The 23,428-nt window shown below is 41.8% G+C and overlaps 1 protein-coding gene across 1 annotated transcript in view; it reads left to right on the forward strand.

Moving 5' to 3' along the window:
- LOC137627030 (bcl-2-associated transcription factor 1-like) overlaps positions 1–12,999 on the forward strand; it is a 171,078-nt gene extending 158,079 nt beyond the window's left edge. The window contains exons 7-8 of the mRNA XM_068358013.1: positions 7,484–7,574; positions 12,803–12,999. Of these exons, the coding sequence (XP_068214114.1) occupies positions 7,484–7,574; positions 12,803–12,999 (288 nt within the window). The remainder of the gene's footprint in view (positions 1–7,483; positions 7,575–12,802) is intronic.
- Positions 13,000–23,428: the final 10,429 nt, after the last annotated feature.

Consider the following 23,428-nt stretch of genomic DNA (forward strand, 5'->3'; position numbering starts at 1 on the left):
AACCCTTTTACCCCCAAAGAACGTACTGGTACATTTCACAAAACTCACCCCTTTACCCCCATGGACGTACCGGTACATCCTTGCAAAAAACTGCTATTTAAATTTTTTTTTCATATTTTTTATAATTTTTTGAGAAAATTCAGGCATTTTCCAAGAGAATGAGACCAACCTGACCTCTCTATGACAAAAATTAAGGCTGATAGAGCAATTTAAAAAAAAATATACTGCAAAATGTGCTTGAAAAACAAATAACCCCCTGGGGGTTAAGGGTTGGAAAGTTCCAAAGAGCCTGGGGGTAAAAGGGTTAATAGAGTCTAGTCTGAGGACTATCTTCTCTAGGAATAGAGAACCCTTCGTCCACCCTGACCTCAAGACTAAGTCTCCTTTAGTAAAGAATGAGGGTTTGTATTTAGTGTAGGAACAAATGACAAACTCATAACAGAGTTTGTATTTTTCCTAACATACAAACCCGAATTCTTTACTCAAATCTTCCCTCCGTCACCGCCCCCTAATATAGTCCTAGCTAGAATCCGATTGAAGGTACTCAGTAGCTACCGACCGGCAGTCCCCCACCACCAACAGGGGGATAACTACCGGCCCGGTCGTTAACGACCTTGTTAAGGTCTTCTGCCGTATTTTCCAGCTCGTGCTAGAATATCTCCTATAGTAAAGAATGAGGGTTTGTATGTTAGGAAAAATACAAACTCTGTTATAAGTTTGTCATTTTTCAATCATTTGAAAATGTCATTTTTTTTTTTTTTTTTTTTTTTTTTTTCAGTAAAGAATTTGGGTTTGTATGTTAGGAAAAATACAAACTCTGTCATAAGTTTGTCATTTTTCAATCATTTGAAAATGTCTTCTACTCTTTTTTTTTTTTAGTAAAGAATTCGGGTTTGTATGTTAGGAAAAATACAAACTCTGTCATAAGTTTGTCATTTTTCAATATTAAACTTAGCCGGTGATCATATAAGCTGCAACTCTGTTGCTCGACAGAAAGACCTACGGTCAAAATACGCCAGCGATCGCTATGCAGGTGGGGGTGTACATCAACAGCGCCATCTGTCGAGCAGGTACTTAGTACTCCAAGTAAACAAAGAACCAATTTTCTCTCTGTCGGGCTACCGGCAAGACCTACTAATACGCTGTTACTAACTGGATTTGTTTTCACAACTATTTGGTGAAGTACACTATTCTAGTTTTGAGCTTTCGCTATGCAGGGGTTTTATCTTCATCTCAAAACTTGAACTCGTTTTGGATAGATTTAATTATGGTGACAAAGAGAGTATGGACTCTCTTTCACTTTTAAATGGCCGACCCTTCCCTTAGACGGAAGTGTGTTTAGGTTTTTAGTAATTTTGCTTAACACGTTATAGATCTATATATTTTATATCTCTCCGCCTTTATTAGGCCTCTTCGATTAACTTTCCAATTATTATAAACATATGAAAATATTTTTTTATGTTTTGTTTATATGCGACCTTTCCTGATAGTAGGCGGTCCTAACTTGGAACCGAAGTTAATCAACGTTGAGCCCGTTATATCGTATTTAGCCTTTAAAGAATTTAAAACTTTTTAAATTTAATGTTTTATGAAAGAATTTCTTTGATAGTCTTCGTACTGTTTTCAAAGATGAACTAACGTTTAGTTTTTTAGACTACGCAGTTGTTGACGTTCAGGACGTTCAACATGCGCTCTATCGTTACGATAGAGAGAGAGTGTATCACGGTTTCACTTTGCAGTAAGAGTAAATCGATTCTGACGTTTCGTTCATTCTTTCTTAGCTTAAATGTTTTAAATTCTAAATTAAAGGAAATTTTTTATTTGGAAAACCTTTCAGTTTTTTCCTTTAGTCAAATAACATGTTTTTTTGACGATATATAATTGGGCTCTTCTCTTAGGTGCGAAATCAAGAGAGAAAGAGAGAGAGAGATAGAGACGGAGGGAGAGAGAGGAGAGAAAACGTTCCGTTCAAGCGGGTAACGTTGTTCTCGTGTTACTCTCCTCCCTAGTCGCTGTACGGGGAAGAAGGTAGAACGTTTCTAGGGTTTTATTCTTGTCCCCAGGCTATGTGCGGTGAGAGATTGTAAACGTAGTTTATTTGAACTAGTGTTTAGTCTCTTTCCCAGCCACTGAATTTTTTATCTTTATATATGTTTTCTGTTTTTTGCTAGTATTAATGAGCTGCATTATACGACTGATTTCGCAATTACTACCTTTTAAATGAAGGGTAGAATTGCGTGTTTCAGGTAGAAATCAGTAAAAGTTTCGATTTCAGTGAAATAAGTGCAAAACAGAAAATCGAAGTGATAAAGTGATGTGCGCAAAGAGTTACAGTGTTGCGTCCGAGGGTTCGTCTGTTCGTGCCTGTCGTTCACCTAGTCCGGTACCTCTTGCAAGCTCCCAAGCCCAGGGGAGAAGTAATGTCGAACGACTTATGGGTTCGTCAGGCCTTGATCAACGAACAGACGTTTCCCTCCGTGGTTTCGGGCGTATCTACCCAAGATCGCCCCACCCACACAAAGACGAGAGAGCCCATTTATTTCTCGTCTGCGGAAGAGGTTTCTCGTAAGAAACCATGGACCAAGGTCTCGCAGCTTATTAAGCGCAAGTCGGTCCCTTCCGCGCAAGTCCAACGGCCCAGTTGTAGCCACTGGGTCAGTTCGGACTCGCTGCAGTCTTCCCACGACTGCTCACCTCCTAAGAGAGGCAAAGCGGTACCGCATCAGGCAGTCACACCGTCTGTTGCCGCACCTGCTCCTGTAGACCCTAAGTGGTCTTTGCTGCAGACCTTGCAGTCTCAGTTAACGTCATTGATGCGGGACTTTCGTGCGGAGAAGGTTGACACTGCACCAACCTCTAGCCTACAACCAACACGGTTGTGCGTCCTGTGGACGCTAAGGCGACCTTCTGCCGCACTCCAGCTGAGAGAGTCCCGCCACCCATGCGTTCCAGTGTACCCTGCCAGCCGCATGTTGACGTTCAGTAACGCACGGAACCTTCCGTTGACGTTCGCGAGGTACAACAACAGTCTAAGTTGTTTTGTTTTGACGCGGTGCGTCAACCTCCGCATTCTAGAGTTGTTTTGACTGCTCAGTATAGACAGTCAAAGCAGTCTCGAGTGAACACTGTATGTCCTCACGCACCTGTTGTGGTTGACAGTTCAGTTGTTGACAGTTCACAGACTGTCAAGCAGTTACATGACGTTGCCTTCTGGTCTGCTACTAATGCACCAGTGAGAGACTCACTGAGAAAACCTAGCTTTTATCGGACAAGGTTCCTGTAGATGAGAAAGTGCTGTTCTCCCTCCTACTGATATTCCCTTGAGGACTCTGTCATTTGGAGAGGAGCCTTAAGCTGCTTAGCCTCTTATGGACTTTAATTAAATCATGATGATTTTTTAAGGATCTTCGTCCGGATCTTGTAACTGCTGCTCCTCGTTCGCCTAAACGTCAGAACTTACACTAGGCCTAGCTACTTCGAAGTCGTTGTTTTTAAGCTAGTGCTCTCTCGCTCTCCTAGAGAGCGTTACGTTGGCTAGGCGACTGGTTTTTGCACCAGGAGGAGTTTTAGGGATACAGCCTTTGATTTCCCTTCTTTTAAACTGGCTTATAGAGCGAGAGTCTGATAGGACACGAGAGAAGTTCTCGGCTTGGGAGTTCATGCCTCTGCCCAGATAGACTTCTCAATTCTGGTAGACTCGCCCTGGCGCCTAGCCAGGAGACGCTCCAAGTTGTTTACAGGTCAACTTCTCAACTTTTGTCGAGCCTTTGAAGTTTTGCTGTACTATTATGTCACACATAACAAGGCTTTCAGGGATGGTAAATGGTTCCGCCTCAGTCGCTAACCCCGTCTGTTGCCACACCTGCTCCCGTAGACCCTAAATGGGCTTTGCTGCAAGACATGCAGTCCAAGCTTGCGTCCTTGATAGAGGACTTAAATGCGGAGAAGAACCTTCTGGCCAACAACCTTCCAACCGGTTGGTTGTGCGCCCTGTTGACGCTGAGGTAACCTACTCGCGTCTGCCAGTTGAGGTGGTTCCTCCTTCTGGCCAACAACCTTCCAACCGGTCGGTTGTGCGCCCTGTTGACGCTGAGGTAACCTACTCGCGTCTGCCAGTTGAGGTGGTTCCTCCACCGATGCGACCCAGTGTGGGTTGCCAGTCGCACGTTGACGTTAAGCGACGCTCGGAGGTGGTTGTTGACGTTCAGGACGTTCAACAACCAGCAGAGGTGACTTGTTGTGACGCAGTGCGTCAACCTCAGCAACCCGGTAGGGTGTTGACTGCACAACCCAGACAGTCTAGACAGTTTCGGGTTGACGCTGTACTTCCTCGCGCACCCATGGTTGTTGACAGTTCACAGACTGTGCAGCAGTGCCATGATATTGCGTCCGGCTCCGTCACGCATGCACCAGTGCGACCGGATTCAGCGAGTCAGACGTTGCCCACTCCGTTGCCGTTTCCTCATCAGTTTCGGATGAGGAACCCTCTGATGAGGACGTTGCTGAACAAGACGATCAGCCCCCAGCCCTGCTATCCATCCAGAAGATGCTGAAGAAGGAACGCTGCCCAGTCAGGCTGTGGATGAGTCTGGTAGGGACACTGTCATCCGTGGATCAATTTGTGTCACTAGGAAGACTACACCTCCGTCCTCTTCTATACCATCTAGCTTTTCACTGGAAAAAGGACAAGACGCTAGAAGCGGTCTCGATCCCGGTTTCCGGAAAGATAAAGTCTTGTCTGACTTGGTGAAAGGACTATATCAACCTTAGAGAGGGTCTTCCCCTGACTGTTCAGACTCCCAACCACGTTCTCTTCTCGGACGCATCGGACGTAGGCTGGGGTGCGACATTAGACGGTAGGGAATGCTCGGGATTATGGAACTCGAGTCAAAGGACAATGCATTTCAACTGCAAGGAGCTACTGGCAGTACGTCTGACCTGGAAAAGCTTCAGGTCTCTCCTTCAAGGCAAAGTGGTGGAGGTGAACTCAGACAACACCACGGCTTTGGCGTACATCTCCAAGCAAGGAGGGACCTACTCTCTGACATTGTACGAGATCGCAAGGGACCTCCTCACCTGGTCAAAAGGTCTAGACATATCACTAGTAACGAGGTTCATCCAAGGCAACTTGAATGTCATGGCAGATTGTCTCAGTCGGAAGGGACAAATAATTCCAACAGAATGGACCCTCCACAAGGATGTATGCAAGAGACTTTGGGCCACCTGGGGCCAGCCAACCATAGATCTCTTCGCAACCTCGATGACCAAGAGGCTCCCAATATTTTGCTCACCAATCCCGGACCCAGCAGGTACTGCAGAAGCAGTTCATATAGATGCCTTTCTACTAGATTGGTCACATCTAGATCTATATGCATTCCCTCCGTTCAAGATTGTCAACAAGGTACGCAGAAGTTCGCCTCTCACGAAGGGACAAGGTTGACGCTAGTTGCTTCCCTCTGGCCCGCGAGAGAATGGTTCACCGAGGTACTTCGATGGCTAGTAGACGTTCCCAGAACACTTCCCCTAAGGGTGGACCTCCTACGTCAGCCACGCGTAAAGAAGGTACACCAAGGCCTCCACGCTCTTCGTCTGATTGCCTTCAGACTATCGAAAGACTCTCGAGAGCTAGAGGCTTTTCGAAGGAGGCAGCCAGAGCGATTGCTAGAGCAAGGAGAACATCCACCCTTAGAGTCTACCAATCGAAGTGGGAAATCTTCCGAACTGGTGCAAGTCAGTATCCGTATCCTCGACCAGTACCTCTGTAACTCAAATAGCTGACTTTCTCTTATATCTGAGGAAAGAACGATCTCTTTCAGCTCCCACTATCAAGGGTTACAGAAGCATGTTGGCATCAGTCTTCCGTCACAGAGGCTTAGATCTTTCCAACAATAAAGATCTACAGGACCTCCTTAAGTCTTTTGAGACCACGAAGGAGCGTCGTTTGGTTACACCTGGTTGGAATTTAGACGTGGTACTAAGATTCCTTATGTCAGACAGGTTCGAACCGCTACAATCAGCCTCCCTGAAAGATCTCACCTTAAAGACTCTTTTCCTGGTATGCTTAGCCACAGCTAAAAGAGTCAGTGAGATTCATGCCTTCAGCATGAACATCGGATTCTCATCCGAAACGGCTACATGTTCTACAACTTGGTTTTCTAGCCAAACACGAGCTGCCTTCTCGGCCTTGACCAATATCGTTCGATATTCCAAACTTATCGTATGGTTGGAAATGAACTAGAAAGAGTCTTATGTCCTGTAAGAGCTCTTAAGTTCTATTTAAAAACCTTTACGAGGCCCGTCTGAAGCTTTATGGTGTTCAGTTAAGAATCCATCTTTGCCTATGTCAAAGAATGCTTTATCCTATTTTATCAGACTGTTAATACGAGAAGCTCATTCCCATCTGAATGAGGAAGACCAAGCTTTGCTGAAGGTAAGGACACACGAAGTTAGAGCTGTCGCAACTTCCGTGGCCTTTAAACAAAATAGATCTCTGCAAAGTATAATCGACGCAACCTATTGGAAAAGCAAATCAGTGTTCGCGTCTTTTTATCTTAAGAATGTCCAGTCTCTTTACGAGAACTGCTACACTCTGGGACCATTCGTAGCAACGAGTGCAGTAGTGGGTGAGGGCTCAACCACTACAATTCCCTAATTCCATAACCTTTTTAATCTTTCTCTTGAAATGTTTTATTATTGTTTTTGGGTTGTCCGGAAGGCTAAGAAGCCTTTCGCATCCTACTTGATTTGGCGGGTGGTCAAAGTCATTTCTTGAGAAGCGCCTAGATTAGAGGTTTTGATGAGGTCCTGTTGTATGGGTTGCAACCCTTGATACTTCAGATCCTAGGGGTCGCTCAGCATCCTAAGAGGATCGCGAGGCTCCGTAAGGAAGACGTACTTAAAAGGCAGAGTAATTGTTCCAGTCGACTTCCTTACCAGGTACTTATTTATTTTATGTTTGTTATTTTGAATAACTGCTGAAATGAAATACAAAATACTTAGCTCATAATAATGTAAACATGTAATGCTGGTCTCTACCCACCCCCCTGGGTGTGAATCAGCTTATATGATCACCGGCTAAGTTTAATATTGAAAAATGTTATTTTTATTAATAAAATAAATTTTTGAATATACTTACCCGGTGATCATATATTAAAGGACCCTCCCTTCCTCCCCAATAGAGACCCAGTGGACCGAGGAGAAAATTGGTTCTTTGTTTACTTGGAGTACTAAGTACCTGCTCGACAGATGGCGCTGTTGATGTACACCCCCACCTGCATAGCGATCGCTGGCGTATTTTGACCGTAGGTTTTTCTGTCGAGCAACAGAGTTGCAGCTTATATGATCACCGGGTAAGTATATTCAAAAATTTATTTTATTAATAAAAATAACATTTTTCAATCATTTGAAAATGTCGTCATCTCTTTTTTTTTTTTTTTAGTGACTTGATATAGTATGGATATTATTTTTGTTTGGTGTGTTACAGAATAACCCCAAGCCTTGGTTAGCAAGAGCAACGAAAGAAGAGAAGAAACCGCTGCCTCCGGATGTGAAAACTATCACACTTCCTATTTTGGGTGAGTATTATAATCTTAAGAGATAACTTGATTTGTAAATTAATATAAAAGTCGCATTAGTTAAAAATATTATACAAAATTAGTAAAGTTAACCCTTCTACCCCCAATGGACATACTGGTACGTTTTACAAAACTCATCCCTTAACCCCCATGGACGTACCGGTACATCCTTGCAAAAAACTATTTGCATTTTTTTTGTGCATGTTTTTGATAACTTTATGAGAAACTTCAGGCATTTTCTAAAATAATGAGACCAACCTGACCTCTCTATGACGAAAATTAAGGCTGTCAGCGATCTAGAAAAAAAATATTGTAAAATGTGCTTGAAAAAGAAAAAATGCCTGGGGGTTAGGGGTCGGAAAGTTCCAAATAGCTTTGGGGTTAAAAGGGCATAGCTTTAATTTATTTTCTTTTTACAGTACAATGTGTTATATAGAATTGATTTTAATACAGTTTATTCCTACGCGGATACCAACTTCCGAGTCATTTATATGGGTTACCCCTAATCTCGTTTTCTCTACGACCAGACAATCAAAGAAAAAAAGGTTTCATTGCATCTTCCTTATAGTTGTTACGCAACCGCTGCGCATGTGGCGTAGAACACGTGCACATGATACAGTACTTTCCACAACACTCCTGGTCGTTAAGTTAAGAGGACATACGTCACTTCCTCTCTGCGATCAGACATCCATATCCGCCAGCGCTACCCTTATAGTGCTTCATGCTGGTGTCGTTTATGTCTAACATCCACTGTCACTCGTGCATCTATCATTACTTGGGCGTTATGAGTGATTGGGGTATGACTAGTAAGTCAAATACTATGCATTTATAACCTGGCCATAATGGGAGCTCTTGTACTTCACAAGTCTGGTTGAAGTTAATCCGCACCCTGTTTGTCCCTCTTGCTGTGGTAAGAGATGTTCAGTGGAATCACCATGCGAGTACTGTAGGGAGTGGCCGTCCTCCCTGTGGGAGAGATATCGTTCTCATTGCAAGAAACGATCTAAACGAGATTGTTCTTTATCTTTGTCTTCTGCCAACAGTGGCAAGACACATAAGGTCGTTTCTGCGGAGAACGTTATCCCCAACCAGATTCATTGTGTCAGGAACCCACTGAGGCTCCAGTCAAGGATGACTGCAGCCATCAAAATTTTGTTGAATGTTTTATCACCCAGTGTTGATAATGTAAAACATGAACTTGAACCAGATCTTGTAGCGGATCCTTTGGCCACGACTGCTGTGCTCCCAGAGCCAGATCCAATATCAGTACCACCAGTCCCTGATTACCCTGTTATGCTTAGATCTCCCTCACCACCTACGAGTGTGTTGAGTAGAGAACCTTACATGTCAGGTTATACAAATAAGATCTTTCCGCTCTTGGAAGTATCTCTTGCGTTCCCAATGGAACCTTAGCCTGCTATTTCCCCTCGTACTGAAGCAGCCTTATTGAAAGACCCTTATTACTAGTCTCCAGCACATACAAATGAGCAAGGCTTGCCTTGTATGCCCAGGGGTCCTCGGCATCAATCTACTTTAAAGATTTCCCAGGACGCGGTACAAGAAAAGTCATCCCTTTATTACAAGAGTGTTCGGATCACTTTGGCTGTGTCCACACTCCAAGACTTGACAATGCCAAGCTGCTCTAAACAATTATATCCTAAGCCTAATAGTGCTATGAAATCTTGTGTAACAAAACCTGCTTTAATGGCCCGAATTTGGTTTATAAACAATTCAGCCAGGCCGAACGTTCAAATTAACAGGTCTGTACATGCCGCTGTATCTATACATGATGACGTCGCTAGGTGTCGCTATCTCTGTGCGTGAGGCAGGTCCTCTGTGGGTTTGTCAGGCTAATAAGTCTAAACGGGTTGTTTCTCCCAAACATCATGACGTCCTGAAACGCACTGCCATCTTAACACGTGACGGCATTTCTTCGCAAGATGACAATGCTAACGCACGACATGTTCATGCTGGAACCTCTCAAGCTAGTTTACGATAGGGCACCCAGAAGTCGCGGTAGACCAACATCTCATTATTTTAAAATTCCCCCAGAATTTTATAAACATCCAGCTAGTACTCAGGATCCTAAAAGCCTTGACTTCCGCTAATAACAAACACATTATTTTTCATGATCAGCCTTACGCTAGCTCTTGCGTAATGTTTGTAATGCTTCACATGTCACACTTTTACAGAACAGCATTTTGTTTCTGATAACTTTTCAGGTACAGAAGATGGAGAAGGGCCGAGAAGCATTGCCCCTTTCCCACGAGTCACACCTCCATCTGACACAGATGAAGTGACCTTCGTTAACGTCGCAGGCGAGGCCCACACTGTAGGTGCTCCATATGGTAGACTACTGGGATTTCTTTCTCTCCTCATAGATCTAGTTCATAGAGAGACTTCAATTCTTCTGCCTCGCTCTCTGTTGTTAGAGGCAAATGCTTATAATGGGAGTGAGTTGGACTCCCCCGTTCTTTCTCCGTCTCCTATTCCCGTCACAGTACCTACGAATGACACGAGAAAGGAAGGATATTCAAGGAAGAATTAAGAACCAAGCAGTAAATCTTGAAACATAACAGCCAATTATCCCAAAAGTGGAACAGCTGGATAATGACATCATCACTATTAACCCTTTTACCCCCAAAGGACGTATTGGTACGTTTCACAAAACTCATCCCTTTACCCCCATGGACGTACCGGTACGTCCTTGCAAAAAAATGCTATAAAAATTTGTTTTTCATATTTTTTGATAATTTTTTGAGAAAATTCAGGCATTTTCCAAGAGAATGAGACCAACCTGACCTCTCTATGACAAAAATTAAGGCTGTTAGAGCAATTTAAAAAAAATATACTGCAAAATGTGCTGGGAAAAAAATAACCCCTTGGGGGTTAAGGGTTGGAAATTTCCAAATACCCCGGGGGTAAAAGGGTTAATGACTCCGTAGAACCTCACTGCGCACAAGCACCAGCTCAGCTGATGTAATCCCCCTTGAGGTCCTGTTCTCAGGCTCAGAAGCCTCACCATTTATTAAGACTAGGAGCCTCATTCGTCATTTAGATGGATTGGACGAACCCCCTCACACTAACAGATGGTGCGCAATTGATTCAATCTAATAACAATCTCAAACCCCCAGATACGGTTTCAAGTGGCGCTTTATAACATGACTAAAGATACTTTAGATCTACGGTACTGTACTTAATACTCAAAGTCTCAGCATCTGAAAAGTTCCTTAAGGCCCAGCATGTCTTCAAATCTACCACCCTTAACCCTTTCGCTCCAGAGGAGATTGTATATGCACTGGTGCCTTTCAGAGCCCACTCCTTATTGAGCCTGTAGTGGCTAATCTGGTACCATCAGTACCTCCATCTTTTCAGGTCCCAAAATGGCAAACAGGGGGGTGGCAGCTATGTCTGCAATCAAAGACTACTCGTGGCTAGACCACTGGTTTGGAGCAGTACCGGTCCTTAAGCAATTAGAGGCCTTAGAGGGCAAAAGCAATTGAATTCCTTTTGCATCAACGTTTACCTTTGGCGTAACTGTATCCTAAAGAGGCGCAATGCTCTGTTAGCCAAATGCTCTTGACAGCTCTCTCCAAGGGATGTGTTAGCCCTGAAAATCTTGTACTTAGTGAGTTCCCCTTCTCAATTCCCTCCCTCTGATGTAGCTGTGGCCATAGAGAAGGTAGAGAGGTTAGGACAGGCAGCAGCAGCTAAGGAACTCACCTTTTAAGCCAGTTCCACAGCAAAGATGACTTCTGCATCCAACAGATTCCTGACATGCTGGGAGGCAAGTCCCTATACCTACCTTTTGTTGGAGAGGACATCCCTCTGGATGGAGAGGGTGCGGTTGCATAGGCTCCCGATATTCTGTGAAGTATAAAGAGAGTCTTTAAGAATACCTGATCCTAATGTCTTCGGGAGACGTACCCTCCATCAGCTGTGGATCGGAAGGACCACTTCAAGTACATGCTCACGGAGTCGGAGGGATTGGTTCAACTCTAGCCATCAGGAAGAACTTGTAGTGGGGTTTTAAGTTTTGAAAGCAGTATTCTGGAAAAGCCAGTCAACTTCAGTGCTCAATATCTGTGGGCATATGCCATCAAATACTTTGGCACATTTTTGTTAGGACTTGTGGTTGCTGCTCAGCAGGTTCTGTAGCATTTCTAGCTCCACAGGAAATAAACTTCCATACCGAGCAAAAGTTCTATAGCTTACATAGATATATACAGCAGAAGAAGGGAGAAGATAGAAGGGAATGTACGAATCCATTACTTTCAACTGAGGTTACATCCCAGGCAACTCGGTGAGCTGGCGATGGGGCCGTCCTTCCCTGCCATGTGCTAATACCTACCAACACTTCGTTATAAATTATAACTGCCGATGTCTAGCTACTCTGATATCATACTCCTATTTATGGCATTGGGTTTTGTATAGCTATGAAAAATACAAATTGTTTTAAGTTGATATTCATATGCTAGTAGGTTGGCCAGGGCACCACCCACCTATTGAGATACTACTGCTAGAGAGTTATGGGCTCGTTTGACTGGCCTGACAGTACTACATTGGATCCTTCTCTCTGGTTACGGTTCATTTTCCCTTTGCCTGCACATACACCGAATAATAGTCTTTACATATTATATTCTCCTTTGTCCTCATACTACTGACAACACTGAGATTACCAAAAAAATTCTTCTCTCAAGGTGTTAACTACAGCACTGTAATTGTTTAGTGACCACTTTCCTCTTGGTAAGGGTAGAAGAGACTCTTTAGCTATGGTAAGCAGCTCTTCTAGGGGAACACTCCAAAACCAAACCCTTATTCTCGAGTCTTGGGTAGTGCCGTAATTTCTGTACCATGGTCTTAACTTTCTTAGGTTAGAGTTCACTTACTTGAGGGTACATTCAGGCACACTATTCTATCTCATTTCTCTTCCTCATGTTTTGTTATTTTAATGTTACTGTTCTTAAAATATTTTTTCTTCCTTGTTTCCTTTCATCATTGGGTTGCTAATTTTCCCTGTTGGAGCCCCTGGCCTTATAGCGTCCTGCTTTTCCAACTAGGGTTGTATCTTAGTAAGTAATAAGTATAATAATAATATACTCAATAGGTATACTATATAGTATTTATCAGTACCTTAAATATATTGAAATTATTTTTCCTTTCATCGAAACCCTTCCAATCAATTTCAGCACTGATGATTATTTTAAAATAAATTTTCCTCATTTCAGGTTCTGAATTCTTCCACTCGCTGCCTGTCGTTTATTGTTCGCTGTGCAACGTATTCCTGCGCGATGTGGCCGAGGCTGTCAAACATCCGGAATGCGAATTTCACATAGCAAGCTATAAGGTAGAGTATCAAGTTAATAGTTCATTCTGCATTGTCTGGAATACAGGGTACAAAATTATTGAGCGCAGGACAATATAGTATGCTGTGTAGTTACCTGTTAGCCCTTTTACCCCCAGGCTCTTTGGAAATTTCCAACCCTTAACTCCCAGGGGGTTATTTTTTTCCCAGCACATTTTGCAGTATATTTTTTTTGAATTGCTCTAACAGCCTTAATTTTTGTCATAGAGAGGTCAAGTTGGTCTCATTCTCTTGGAAAATGCCTGAATTTTTAAAAAAAATTATCAAAAATATGAAAAAAAAAATGTTATAGCATTTTTTTGCAAGGACGTACCGGTACATCCATGGGGGTAAAGGGATGGGTTTTGTGAAACGTACCAGTACGTCCTTTGGGGGTAAAAGGGCTATGAAATAATTTGTGATCAGACGACCAAACTGAACTGCTTTACTGAATTAAATTCATCTGAGGAGGACTTGAATATTATACTATAGGCTCAAAATATTTTTTAGAATGTTATGCTGTAAGTGATAAAATGTTTGATAATGTTGCGATAAGTCCCTCATATCAAGGTGGTTTGTTTGGGCGTAGTTTGGTCAAGCAAATTATTTTTACATTTCCCTAAAGTGACTCTTATGAAGTGCTCAGTGGATGCTATATAGCTCTAATGAATGAGTCATTAGTAGTTTTAACCCTTTTACCCCCAAAGGATGTACTGGTACGTTTCACAAAAGCCATCCCTTTACCCCCATGGACATACAGGTACGTCCTTGCCAAAAAATGCTATAAAATTTTTTTTTCATATTTTTGATAATTTTTTTTAGAAAATTCAGGCATTTTCCAAGAGAATGAGACCAACCAGACCTCTCTATGACAAAAATTAAGGCTGTTAGAGCAATTTGAAAAAAATATTCTGCAAAATGTACTGGGAAAAAATAACCCCCTGGGGGTTAAGGGTTGGAAATTTCCAAAGAGCCTGGGGTTAAAAGGGTTAAGAAATAATTTGTGATCAGACGACCAAACTAAACTGCTTTACTGAATGAAATTCATCAGAGGAGGACATGAATATTATACTCTATATATAGGCTCAAAATATTTTTTTAGAATGTTATGCTGTAAGTGATAAAATGTTTGATAATGTTGCAATAAGTCCCTCATATCAAGGTGGTTTGTTTGGGCGTAGTTTGGTCAAGCAAATTATTTTTACTTTTCCCTAAAGTGACTCATATGAGGTGCCCAGTGGATGCTATATAGCTTTAATGAATGAGTCATTAGTTGTGTTAAACAGATTTAGTATAAGGTAGAAAAATAGGGCATGTACATAACTCAAGATTTTTTTTGTGTACCTTGTGATCATTCATAGTTTCAAGTGTCAATTGCTATTACTGTATAGTGTTTTTATGTACTGTATAAGTATTTTTGTTCGTGGTGTACCAATTTTCGTGGTCGTCTTGGGTGGGCGAATCCACGAATTTAAAAATCCAACGAAAATTTTTATACACTGTCAGAATTTAGTATTGAACTTGGACACATTCGATTTGTGTTGGTGACCTACATGTTCTAAACCATTGTGGGTTACTAATTATTTTGATGTGTTATTGTGAATATGTTTTATTTTGGTGTGCGCTATCATAATTATTGCATTGCAAATGAACACTTTATCATAATTGGGGTTCAACTGATAACCAAAAAGGTAAAAGTTCCAAAACGGAAATCCACGAATTTAAGAATCAACGAACCAACATTTCTTTATAAAACAACGAAAATTGGTACCCACGAATAAAAATACATTCACAGTATCTTTGGACACTTACCATCCACTCCTATTGATTTTATTCAGGACAGCTTTATAAAGTATCTGAAAATATTCACATGCTATAAGATTTATCATCATCACAATACCATGTTTAAAGGTTATAAAGGCTGCTTATGAATGGCAGAGGCAAGGGACAGTGACATAGCAAGCAGAACAATGCCCTAGAGATGGACCATATATACTTATGATCAGAGCCCAAGCTCCCCCAGACCATCCCCTCCCCCTTAGCTCATAAAGATGGTAAGACAACGGACACTACGAGAAAGTATCGAACTTGAGCGCTACTCGAACTCGAGTCTGGCAGTCGCCAGACAGGGACATTTCCAATAGGCCACTATGATCTTTTTGTAGTCGGGAAGGTTAGGTATCAGAGTCAGGCGCGAAAAGCGTGAATTTTCGTATCTGGTGCCCTAGGGTGGGATAACTCTAAACCTAGCCTAGCCTTTCTCCGAGACCTGAAACAACGAGAAGAACAAGAAGTCATAGATCCCCTGACCTGAGAATTCTCTTTAGTCCAGCCAACTGGACAAGATCATGCTCCCGCACTCAACAACCAAGATTCTATGTGCCTGAGGGTGTGATCATTTCTTATTGATCCTTCAGTTGTTACATTGACAGCAGGAAATCATATGGAGAGACTCAAGTCTGAGGGCACTATGTACTCAGCCCTTGATTTTGCTGCTATGGAGTCCACTTCCATGGATAGCCTCCAGGCAGCATGTTCTGTACTGATCGTTAATCTGAAGTAGGTGCATAATTTGCCATTAGTCAGGATTTAATTGATCCTGAAACTGGCAAATTACAGCAAGTTGGTCTTGTCAGGAGCAAAGGCTGACCATGGTGAACCAGTCAGCATGCTGTGGAGGATTAATTTTATTTTAATTTATTTTTGTTTGCCAAATCGAGAGAGAGAGAGAGAGAGAGAGAGAGAGAGAGAGAGAGAGAGAGAGAGAGAGAGAGAGAGAGAGAGAGAGAGAGAGAGAGAGAGAGTGTGTGTGAGTGTGTTTATTTAAGTTTTGTCAGAGAGAGAGAGAGAGAGAGAGAGAGAGAGAGAGAGAGAGTGTTTACAGTATTGGCTTTAGTTTTGTCACAGAGAGAGAGAGAGAGAGAGAGAGAGAGAGAGAGAGAGAGAGAGAGAGAGAGAGAGAGAGAGAGAGAGAGTTGTTTTAGTATTGTTAAATAGAGACATTTTATTTGCTTTAGCTTTGTCATTAGAGAGAGAGAGAGAGAGAGAGAGAGAGAGTGTGTGTGTGTGTGTGAGCGAGTGTTTATTTACTTAAGTTTGTCAAACCGCAAGAAAGAAAGAAAGCGTGTTTATTTGCTTTAGTTTCGTCAGAGAGAGAGAGAGAATTTCATTTGCTTCGTTTTGTTAGATCGCGCGTGCGCAAGAGAGTATGTGTGTATGTGCGTTTGTGTGTGCGTGTTTTGTGTGTCCGCGGTGCGCGCTGAGGAAAGGGTAATTAGCGAATGATTGGTTGAAGTTGGAAAGATTGTTGGTATAATTGAGGTTGTTTGTTTACTTTTTAGCTAGGATAGGGTGATGATGAATGTCTTGGGCGAAAGCATTGGATATCGAACGATAGAAGAAGTCGGCTGTGTATTTTTTTGCTCTTCGAAAGCCGGCTGTGAAGCTTTTTTTTATATTCTGAGTAAGTACTGTTTTTATTTATTTTGTTAGGCGCGTTCATGAGTGATAGAAAGTTTATTGTTTATCTTTGATTATAGTGCGATAGTTTAGTTTAGTTAGGAGTTTTCGTAAGCGTTTTTTTTCTTTTTTTGGCAGGCCGCGATTCCTCCTTTGGAGAGTTATTTTGAATGCCGATCTTTAGTTGACGACCTGGCCTGCATTAGATTGTTTTAAGACTGCTCAGATTGATTTATTTGTTGACGACCCGGACCGAATTTACTTCTGATTGCTGTTGATGATGATGATACCGATGAGGATGATGATGATGATGATTACGCTTACGGACTAAATCAATGAAAGCATTTTTGTATTGACTGAGTGTCAAGTGTTGCCATATTGTGGCGTTGCTGCAGAGTTGTGGTTTTGGGCTTTTAACGACTGTTGGCCCTTGTGTGGACAAAGTGGTCCACACATAAACAAATATTGGTTTTGGGTGTGTTAATTTTAAGTTGTTAGGGTTTTTTTATTTGAATGGTGTTACGGTTTATATTTAATATTGTTTATGATTCGTGATAAGTGTTTTTTTTGGTTATGATTGCGTTTACTTTTAAGAATATAGTGTTAAGGTTATGTTTTGTTTTCATTTTCCTTCTGTCCAAGAGTCCAGTTTGAAGTAGAGTCAGGGGAAAGTTTGTGTTGTGGGATATTTTGAAAGAAGAGTGATCAAAGGTGTGGGGGTTTGTTTTTGTTGACATCCCGCCACATACATTTGGCGCCCGAACAGGGACTGCCGAGGTGGGATAGAAGCTGGACTGTTGGACGAAGGACGGAATTAGGATTAAGGTTGATGAAAAATGGAGGAGCAATTAAGGGTTTTGAGGGAGGAATTGCGGCTGAGTAAGGAGCGTGAGGAGAGGTTGCTAGTAGAGAATGAGAGGTTGAACTGGGAGAATGCGGTGATGCAGAAGGAGCTTAGGGAGTTAAAGGGAACTGTAGCGAAAGTGGAAGAATGTTTTGAGATGAGGATGAAAGAGAATGAGGAACGAATGGAGAAACGAATGGAAGATATGATAGGGCAAGTAATGGGGATGATGAAAACTGTTGTAGGTGAAGGTGCAGTCGGAGGAGTGGCTTCTGCTTCTGGTAACGGGTTGATTGTGGAAGAGGATAGGGTAAGTGATAATGGGGACGGTAGTGATAGTGATATTGAAAGTAAAGGGCCTAGACATAGTAAGATTGGAACGAAGGGTGATAGGAAGAAGGAGAAGAAAGGTAAAGATAATGTGAAGAAAGAAAAGAAGAAAGGTCAGGGTGTGAGTGAGGATGATCATGAATGGGTGAAGGTGGTAAGTAAGAAAAAGGGTAAGAAGGGAATAGTTAAAGATAGGACTTTGAGTGTAGAATTAGATTCATTGTATTCAAATGAAGAAGAAGGCAACAAGAAGGGAGTAGACAGTGAAGATAGTAGTGAGAATGAAGTAGAGGAAGTTTGTAAGACAGTGTTTATGAGAGAGGTACCTAGGTGTGCAAGTTTTAATGAACATAGCAGTAGGGATGTATATGACTTCTTTAGGGAATATGAAAAGTTTTGTCAGGCTAAGTATGGGGATAGTAAGAGAGTTTGGGCTAGGGAGTTGGGAGAATTTTTGTCAGGATATTTGTTGACGATGTATGGGGTGATAATGAGTGTAGGAGAGGTTGAGTATGAAAGTGTAAAGAATAGGATAATTGAACAGGTAAAACGTACGAAAGGTAGTGTTAGGTATAAGCGAAAAAATGATTTTGATGAAGCACGAATGAAGGTGGGTGAAGCAATCTCGATGTATGTATGTCGGTTAGAAACATTGGCTAGAAAGAAGTATGGGGACGAAGGAATAAATGAAAATAAGGAACTAATGAAGAAGTTTTTGGGTACAGTACCAGAGAGTGTGTGTGAGTTTATTAATTTGAAACGGAAGGAGAAAATGAGGTGGACTAGAGAGAGATTGACTTGGGATGATATTTTAGAGATAGTTGAGGATTACGAGTTGGATAGGTGTATGAAAGAAAGTAAATTTGTGAGTGTAAGAACTGGAATGGAGGAATGTGTGCCAGAATTTGGTAGTTTTAGAGATGCTGTTATGAGAGGGCCAATGAGGGTAGCTGATAGTGTAGTAGATAGAAGTGTTAGGGTGAGTAATGTAGGAATACCCATTCCGAGAAATGACGGGTTTAGACAGGGAAATCAAGTTTGGAGAGATAGAAGTGCTAGTACGCAGCAAGTTAGGTTAGGTAGTGGTATCTGTGAAGAGAGGTGTTATAGGTGTGGGAAGGTAGGACATAAAAAGAACGAGTGTAGATGGGCATTAGGAGCATGTTTCGGGTGTGGAGAGACAGGGCATCGAATTAGCGACTGTAAGAAAGAGAAAGTGGTTAAGTGTTATCGGTGTGGTATGACTGGACACATAGCGAATGGATGCCGTAATAATCGTATGAATGTAATTTGTGGTAATTGTGGTAAGGATGGTCATTATGCTAGAATGTGCAAGGAGCCGCGGGGTAAGTGTACTGAATGTGGTGCAGATGGGCATGTGGCTAGGGTTTGTAGAAAGAAGGGATCAAGTCAGCCAGGATGTTCGGGAAACTAATTAATCAGAGGGTTCAGCTGGGTGAGTCCTCGTGTGTGTGGGGAGTGAATGTGATGCATGTTCGTGAGGGTTTATTGCATGAAGATGTGATGGGAGAAAGAGCACATGATTGCATGAGTGTGAAAATTATTTTTAATGGTGTAGAGTTGGTTGGTTTGATTGATACTGGGTGTGGTGTCAATTTAATGTTTAGGAATGCATATGATAAGGTAAAAGAGGTTTGTGAATTTAAGGGATGTAAGGGTGAAGTAAAAGGTATTGGTAATTTGTGTATGCCTGTGCAAGGGAAGTTGCGGGAAAATGTTATGATTGGGGGGCTGATGATGGAGGATAATGATTTTTACGTGGTTGAGGGAGCGAATGAGAAATATGACGTACTGCTTGGGTATAAATTTCTGAAAAAATGTGGTATGATTGTACATCCAAGTGTGAATATGATTGAAATAAAGGTTAAAGGTAATATTTGTGGGGAATTTTATTTAAAGGAAGACGGCAGAGTGAGTACGAAGGTGTGGAAGGGAGTGCCGTTGGTAGCAAAGGAAAGTGTAAAGTTATCGGGTAAGAAAGGTGAGGTGATTAGTATAAAAGTTGCATGGCCGAGCAGTCTGGGAATTTCAAATAGTGACAAGGATGAATATGTAGTGGAAGGTATGGAAGCAGGTAATTTGGTGAAAACGAGTGCGTATGTATATGATGGTGTTATGAATATGCAGGAACCCAAGGTGTATGTAAGGTTGTTGCCGAGTGTTAGGAGGAAGAGAGTACGTGGAATACGTGAGGGCGATTGCATGGGATGTATGTATACACTGATTAATGTAGAGGATGGAAGATATGTTAAGGCGAGACAGGTGATGTCTGGTAAGGTAAAGAACGATGACGATTGGGATTACGATACGTTGAAAGGAAGAATTAAGTTAGATGAGAGTATAAGTGAGGTCGAAAGGGAACGATTGCTTAAGATGTTATGGGATAAGCGGAGAGTTATGAGTCTCGGTGACGATGATTGTGGGGGGTCAGACCTTCCAGAATTTAGAATAGTTCTCAGTGATGATACCCCCATATATCAGCGTCCCAGGCATTTTTCTCCGCCTATTGCCAAGGAGATAGAGGAGCAGTGTCAGGAATTAGAGCGTATGGGTGTAATAGAAAGGAGTGAGAGTGCCTGGAATAGCCCTATTGTCCCTGTACGAAAGCCTGATGGAAGTTTACGCATGTGTATTGATTATAGGAAGGTGAATGAGGTGACTGTTAAAGAACGTTTTCCAATGAATGTGGTGTCTGATTGTGTTTATAAGATGCATGGAATGAAAGTTTTTACTAAATTAGATTTGGTGAGGGGCTATTATCAGATGCCTCTAGCAGAGGGGAGCAGGCCCATTACCGCATTTTCAAGTACGAATTGTCACTTTCAATTTAAAAGGTTGAGTTTTGGTCTTGCTAATGCGCCTGCTGCCTTCCAAAGAGCGATGAATGTTGTATTGGCTGGTTTCGATCGACAGAAGGTGACTGTTTTTATAGATGATATTCTGATTGCGAGCGAGACTGTTGAGGAACATATGCGGTTGCTTGAGGCAGTGTTGAGGCGGTTAATTGAAGTTGGTGTGAAAATTAAGCTTGAGAAGTGTACATGGTTGTCCAGGGAGGTGGAATTTCTTGGGCATGTAGTGGGTGAATCTGGAATAAGGAAGAGTGACAAGTTTGTGAATAAGGTGCGAGAATTTCCACGTCCCCGGACTGTGCGTGAGTTGCGAGGTTTTCTTGGTTTGGTTGAGTTTGGGCGCAAGTTTGTTAGAGATTGTTCAGGTATAGGGAAGCCTTTGAATGAATGGACGGGTAAAAGGAATAGTACGAAGTTAAAATGGGATGATCGGATGATAGAAGCGTTTGAAAGGTTGAAGGAAGAGGCAGCGAAAGACGTCACTTTGGCATTTCCAGACTACAGTGAAAATGCGAATATGCTAGAGTTGTATACGGATGCGAGTGGGGTGAGTATGGGTGGTTGTTTGGTTCAAATGCAGAGAGTAAATGGAGAAGAGCAATTGAGAGTAATAGCGTATGTTAGTAAAGCGTTTAATAAAGCTGAGCGGAAGTATTCGACGATTGACAGGGAATTGGCTGCAATACGATTTTGTGTGAAAGCATTGAAAGTATTTTTGTATGGTGTAAAATTCATTGTGCGTACTGACCATCAGCCCCTAGTGTATATGATAAGGAAAGAGTGTGTGAATGCAAGGGTTGCTAGGACCATAGAGGATTTGAATGAATTTGATTTTAGGTTAGAATATGTACCGGGAAATAAGAATGTGATAGCAGATGCGATGTCGAGGATGCATGGGAGGATGGAAGATAAAGAGAGTAATCAGAATTCTGAAAGGTTGCCTGAAGGTTTAGTTGTGGAGCAGAGTTGTGAAGGGGAAGATATGGTGTATAAGTGTATCCTAATGGGTTTAAGTAAGTTAATACAAGAGGGGTTAGATACGGAAATACCAGGTAGCGTAAGCGAGCTTAAAAGAAGGGTGATGAATGAAGTGTCAAAAGAAAGGGTATATGAGGAGGAGAGTAGTGTACTAGAAGGGGAAGTATTATCAAAGATATTAATGGTGGTAAGTATGTTGTATGGTGTAACTGTGTATTTGTATTTTGGATGGAATCGACCGATGGAATATCGGGCATGTAAGGAGAATGATAGGGAATATATTTTGAGGATTCAATGTAAGGAGGAATGTTGCAAATTGTTGAGTGAGAAGGATAATGGTGCAAGTGACCTTAATCTAAGATATGGGGGTATAGAGGACAGTGAACATGATGATGAACATATTGGTGAAGTGAGTGATAGAATTGAAAGGAGAGTAAATGTATGCATGCATGGTGTTAAAGGAAGGATGATGACATATGTGAATATAAATGAGAATGAATATTGTAGTTTAATTGATACGGGTGCTCAAGTGTCATTAGTAAATGAGTCGGTTATCAGGGAAATTGAGAGGTACAATTGGGAAGTGAAAAGACAGTGTACGAGTGTGAGAATTCATGGAATAGGTCAGGGAAGTTTACTTGTTTGGGAAGAAGTGAGGTTGAAAGTGAAACTAGGGAGTATGGAAGTTGAACATAATTTTATTGTAATGGGAGAGAATGAAATGCCTAGTTGTTTTTTGATGGGAATAGATTTTTTGAGGTTGCACCATGTGTCAGTTGATGTTGGTAAGGGTTTGCTTTCAAAGAATGGCTGTAAGGTAATAGTAATCGAGGATAATAGTGTATTCATGGCGAATTTTGTTGGCATGATTGATATTGCAAAGAGTGAAGATGATTTGTTGAGCAAAGAAGAGGTGGAAGAAATGCAAGGTGAATGTTTCGAAATAAATAGGTTACGTGAATGTATTTTAAATGGTATTAGGGTGGAAGAATGGCCGTGTGATTTGGAAGCGTATAAGAAAGTTGTTAAAAGATTTATTGTTTGTAAGAATATTGTGTATTTTTTTTGCATAGGGGAATGGATGAAGATATATATGTTCCTGTATTTCCAATGCATGCAGCTGTAAGTATGTGTATGGTAGTGCATGACAGGTATGGGCATATGGGGAAGAATAAATTGTGGGAATGCATGCGAGAGAGGTTGTTTACGCCTGGGTTGAGCCAAATTTGTAGGGATGTAGCGACTACTTGTGAGGATTGTCAGAAGGGAAAGTATCAGAGCATGCATGCAAGTCCGCCTATTTTGAGGTTACGTATGAAAGAGCCATTTGAGATGTTTGTGATTGATTGTGTTTCGTTGCCTGTGACTGCGAGAAGACATGTGGGAATGATTGTCATGGTTGATCATAAGAGCAAGTTTGCGTATGCCGTACCCATCAAGAATAAAAGAAGTGAGACTGTAGCGAGAATGGTAAGTCAAGTGATGTGCCGTGATGAGTGTGTGTAAGCCTGCAGAAAATGTTAAGTGACAATGGTCCGGAGTTTGTTGGATGGGAGTTTTGAGCAGATGTTGAGAGAATGGGGCATTGAACATGTGTATTCGACTCCGTATATGCCAAGTGCGAATGGTTTGGCTGAAAGGACTGTAAGAAACTTTGACAGAAAATTTTGCGGATGATGAGTACATGTGATAATGATTGGGATTTATATGTTGGGCGTGCGTTGGTGGGCGTATAATGCGACTGTGCACAAGAGTACTGGTATGTCTCCGTGTAAGTTTGTGTTGAATTTTGAAAAGATAGTAAGACCGAGATTGAGTGTGTCCGAGAATGATAGAGATGTTTGGAAGAAAGCAAATGAGAGATTTGAAAGCTACAAAGTGGGAGAGAAAGTGTTAAAAGAAGTAATTGAAAAGGGAAGAATGAATGTCAATAAGGTACGTGATAAGTTTGAAGGTCCATATGAGGTGTTAGATGTTGGTTCTAGTGGGTTGAGTTATGTTTTAGGTAAAGTAAGTGTGGATGGTA

The sequence above is a fragment of the Palaemon carinicauda genome, chromosome 34 (assembly GCF_036898095.1).
Source record: "Palaemon carinicauda isolate YSFRI2023 chromosome 34, ASM3689809v2, whole genome shotgun sequence".
Taxonomy (NCBI): domain Eukaryota; kingdom Metazoa; phylum Arthropoda; class Malacostraca; order Decapoda; family Palaemonidae; genus Palaemon; species Palaemon carinicauda.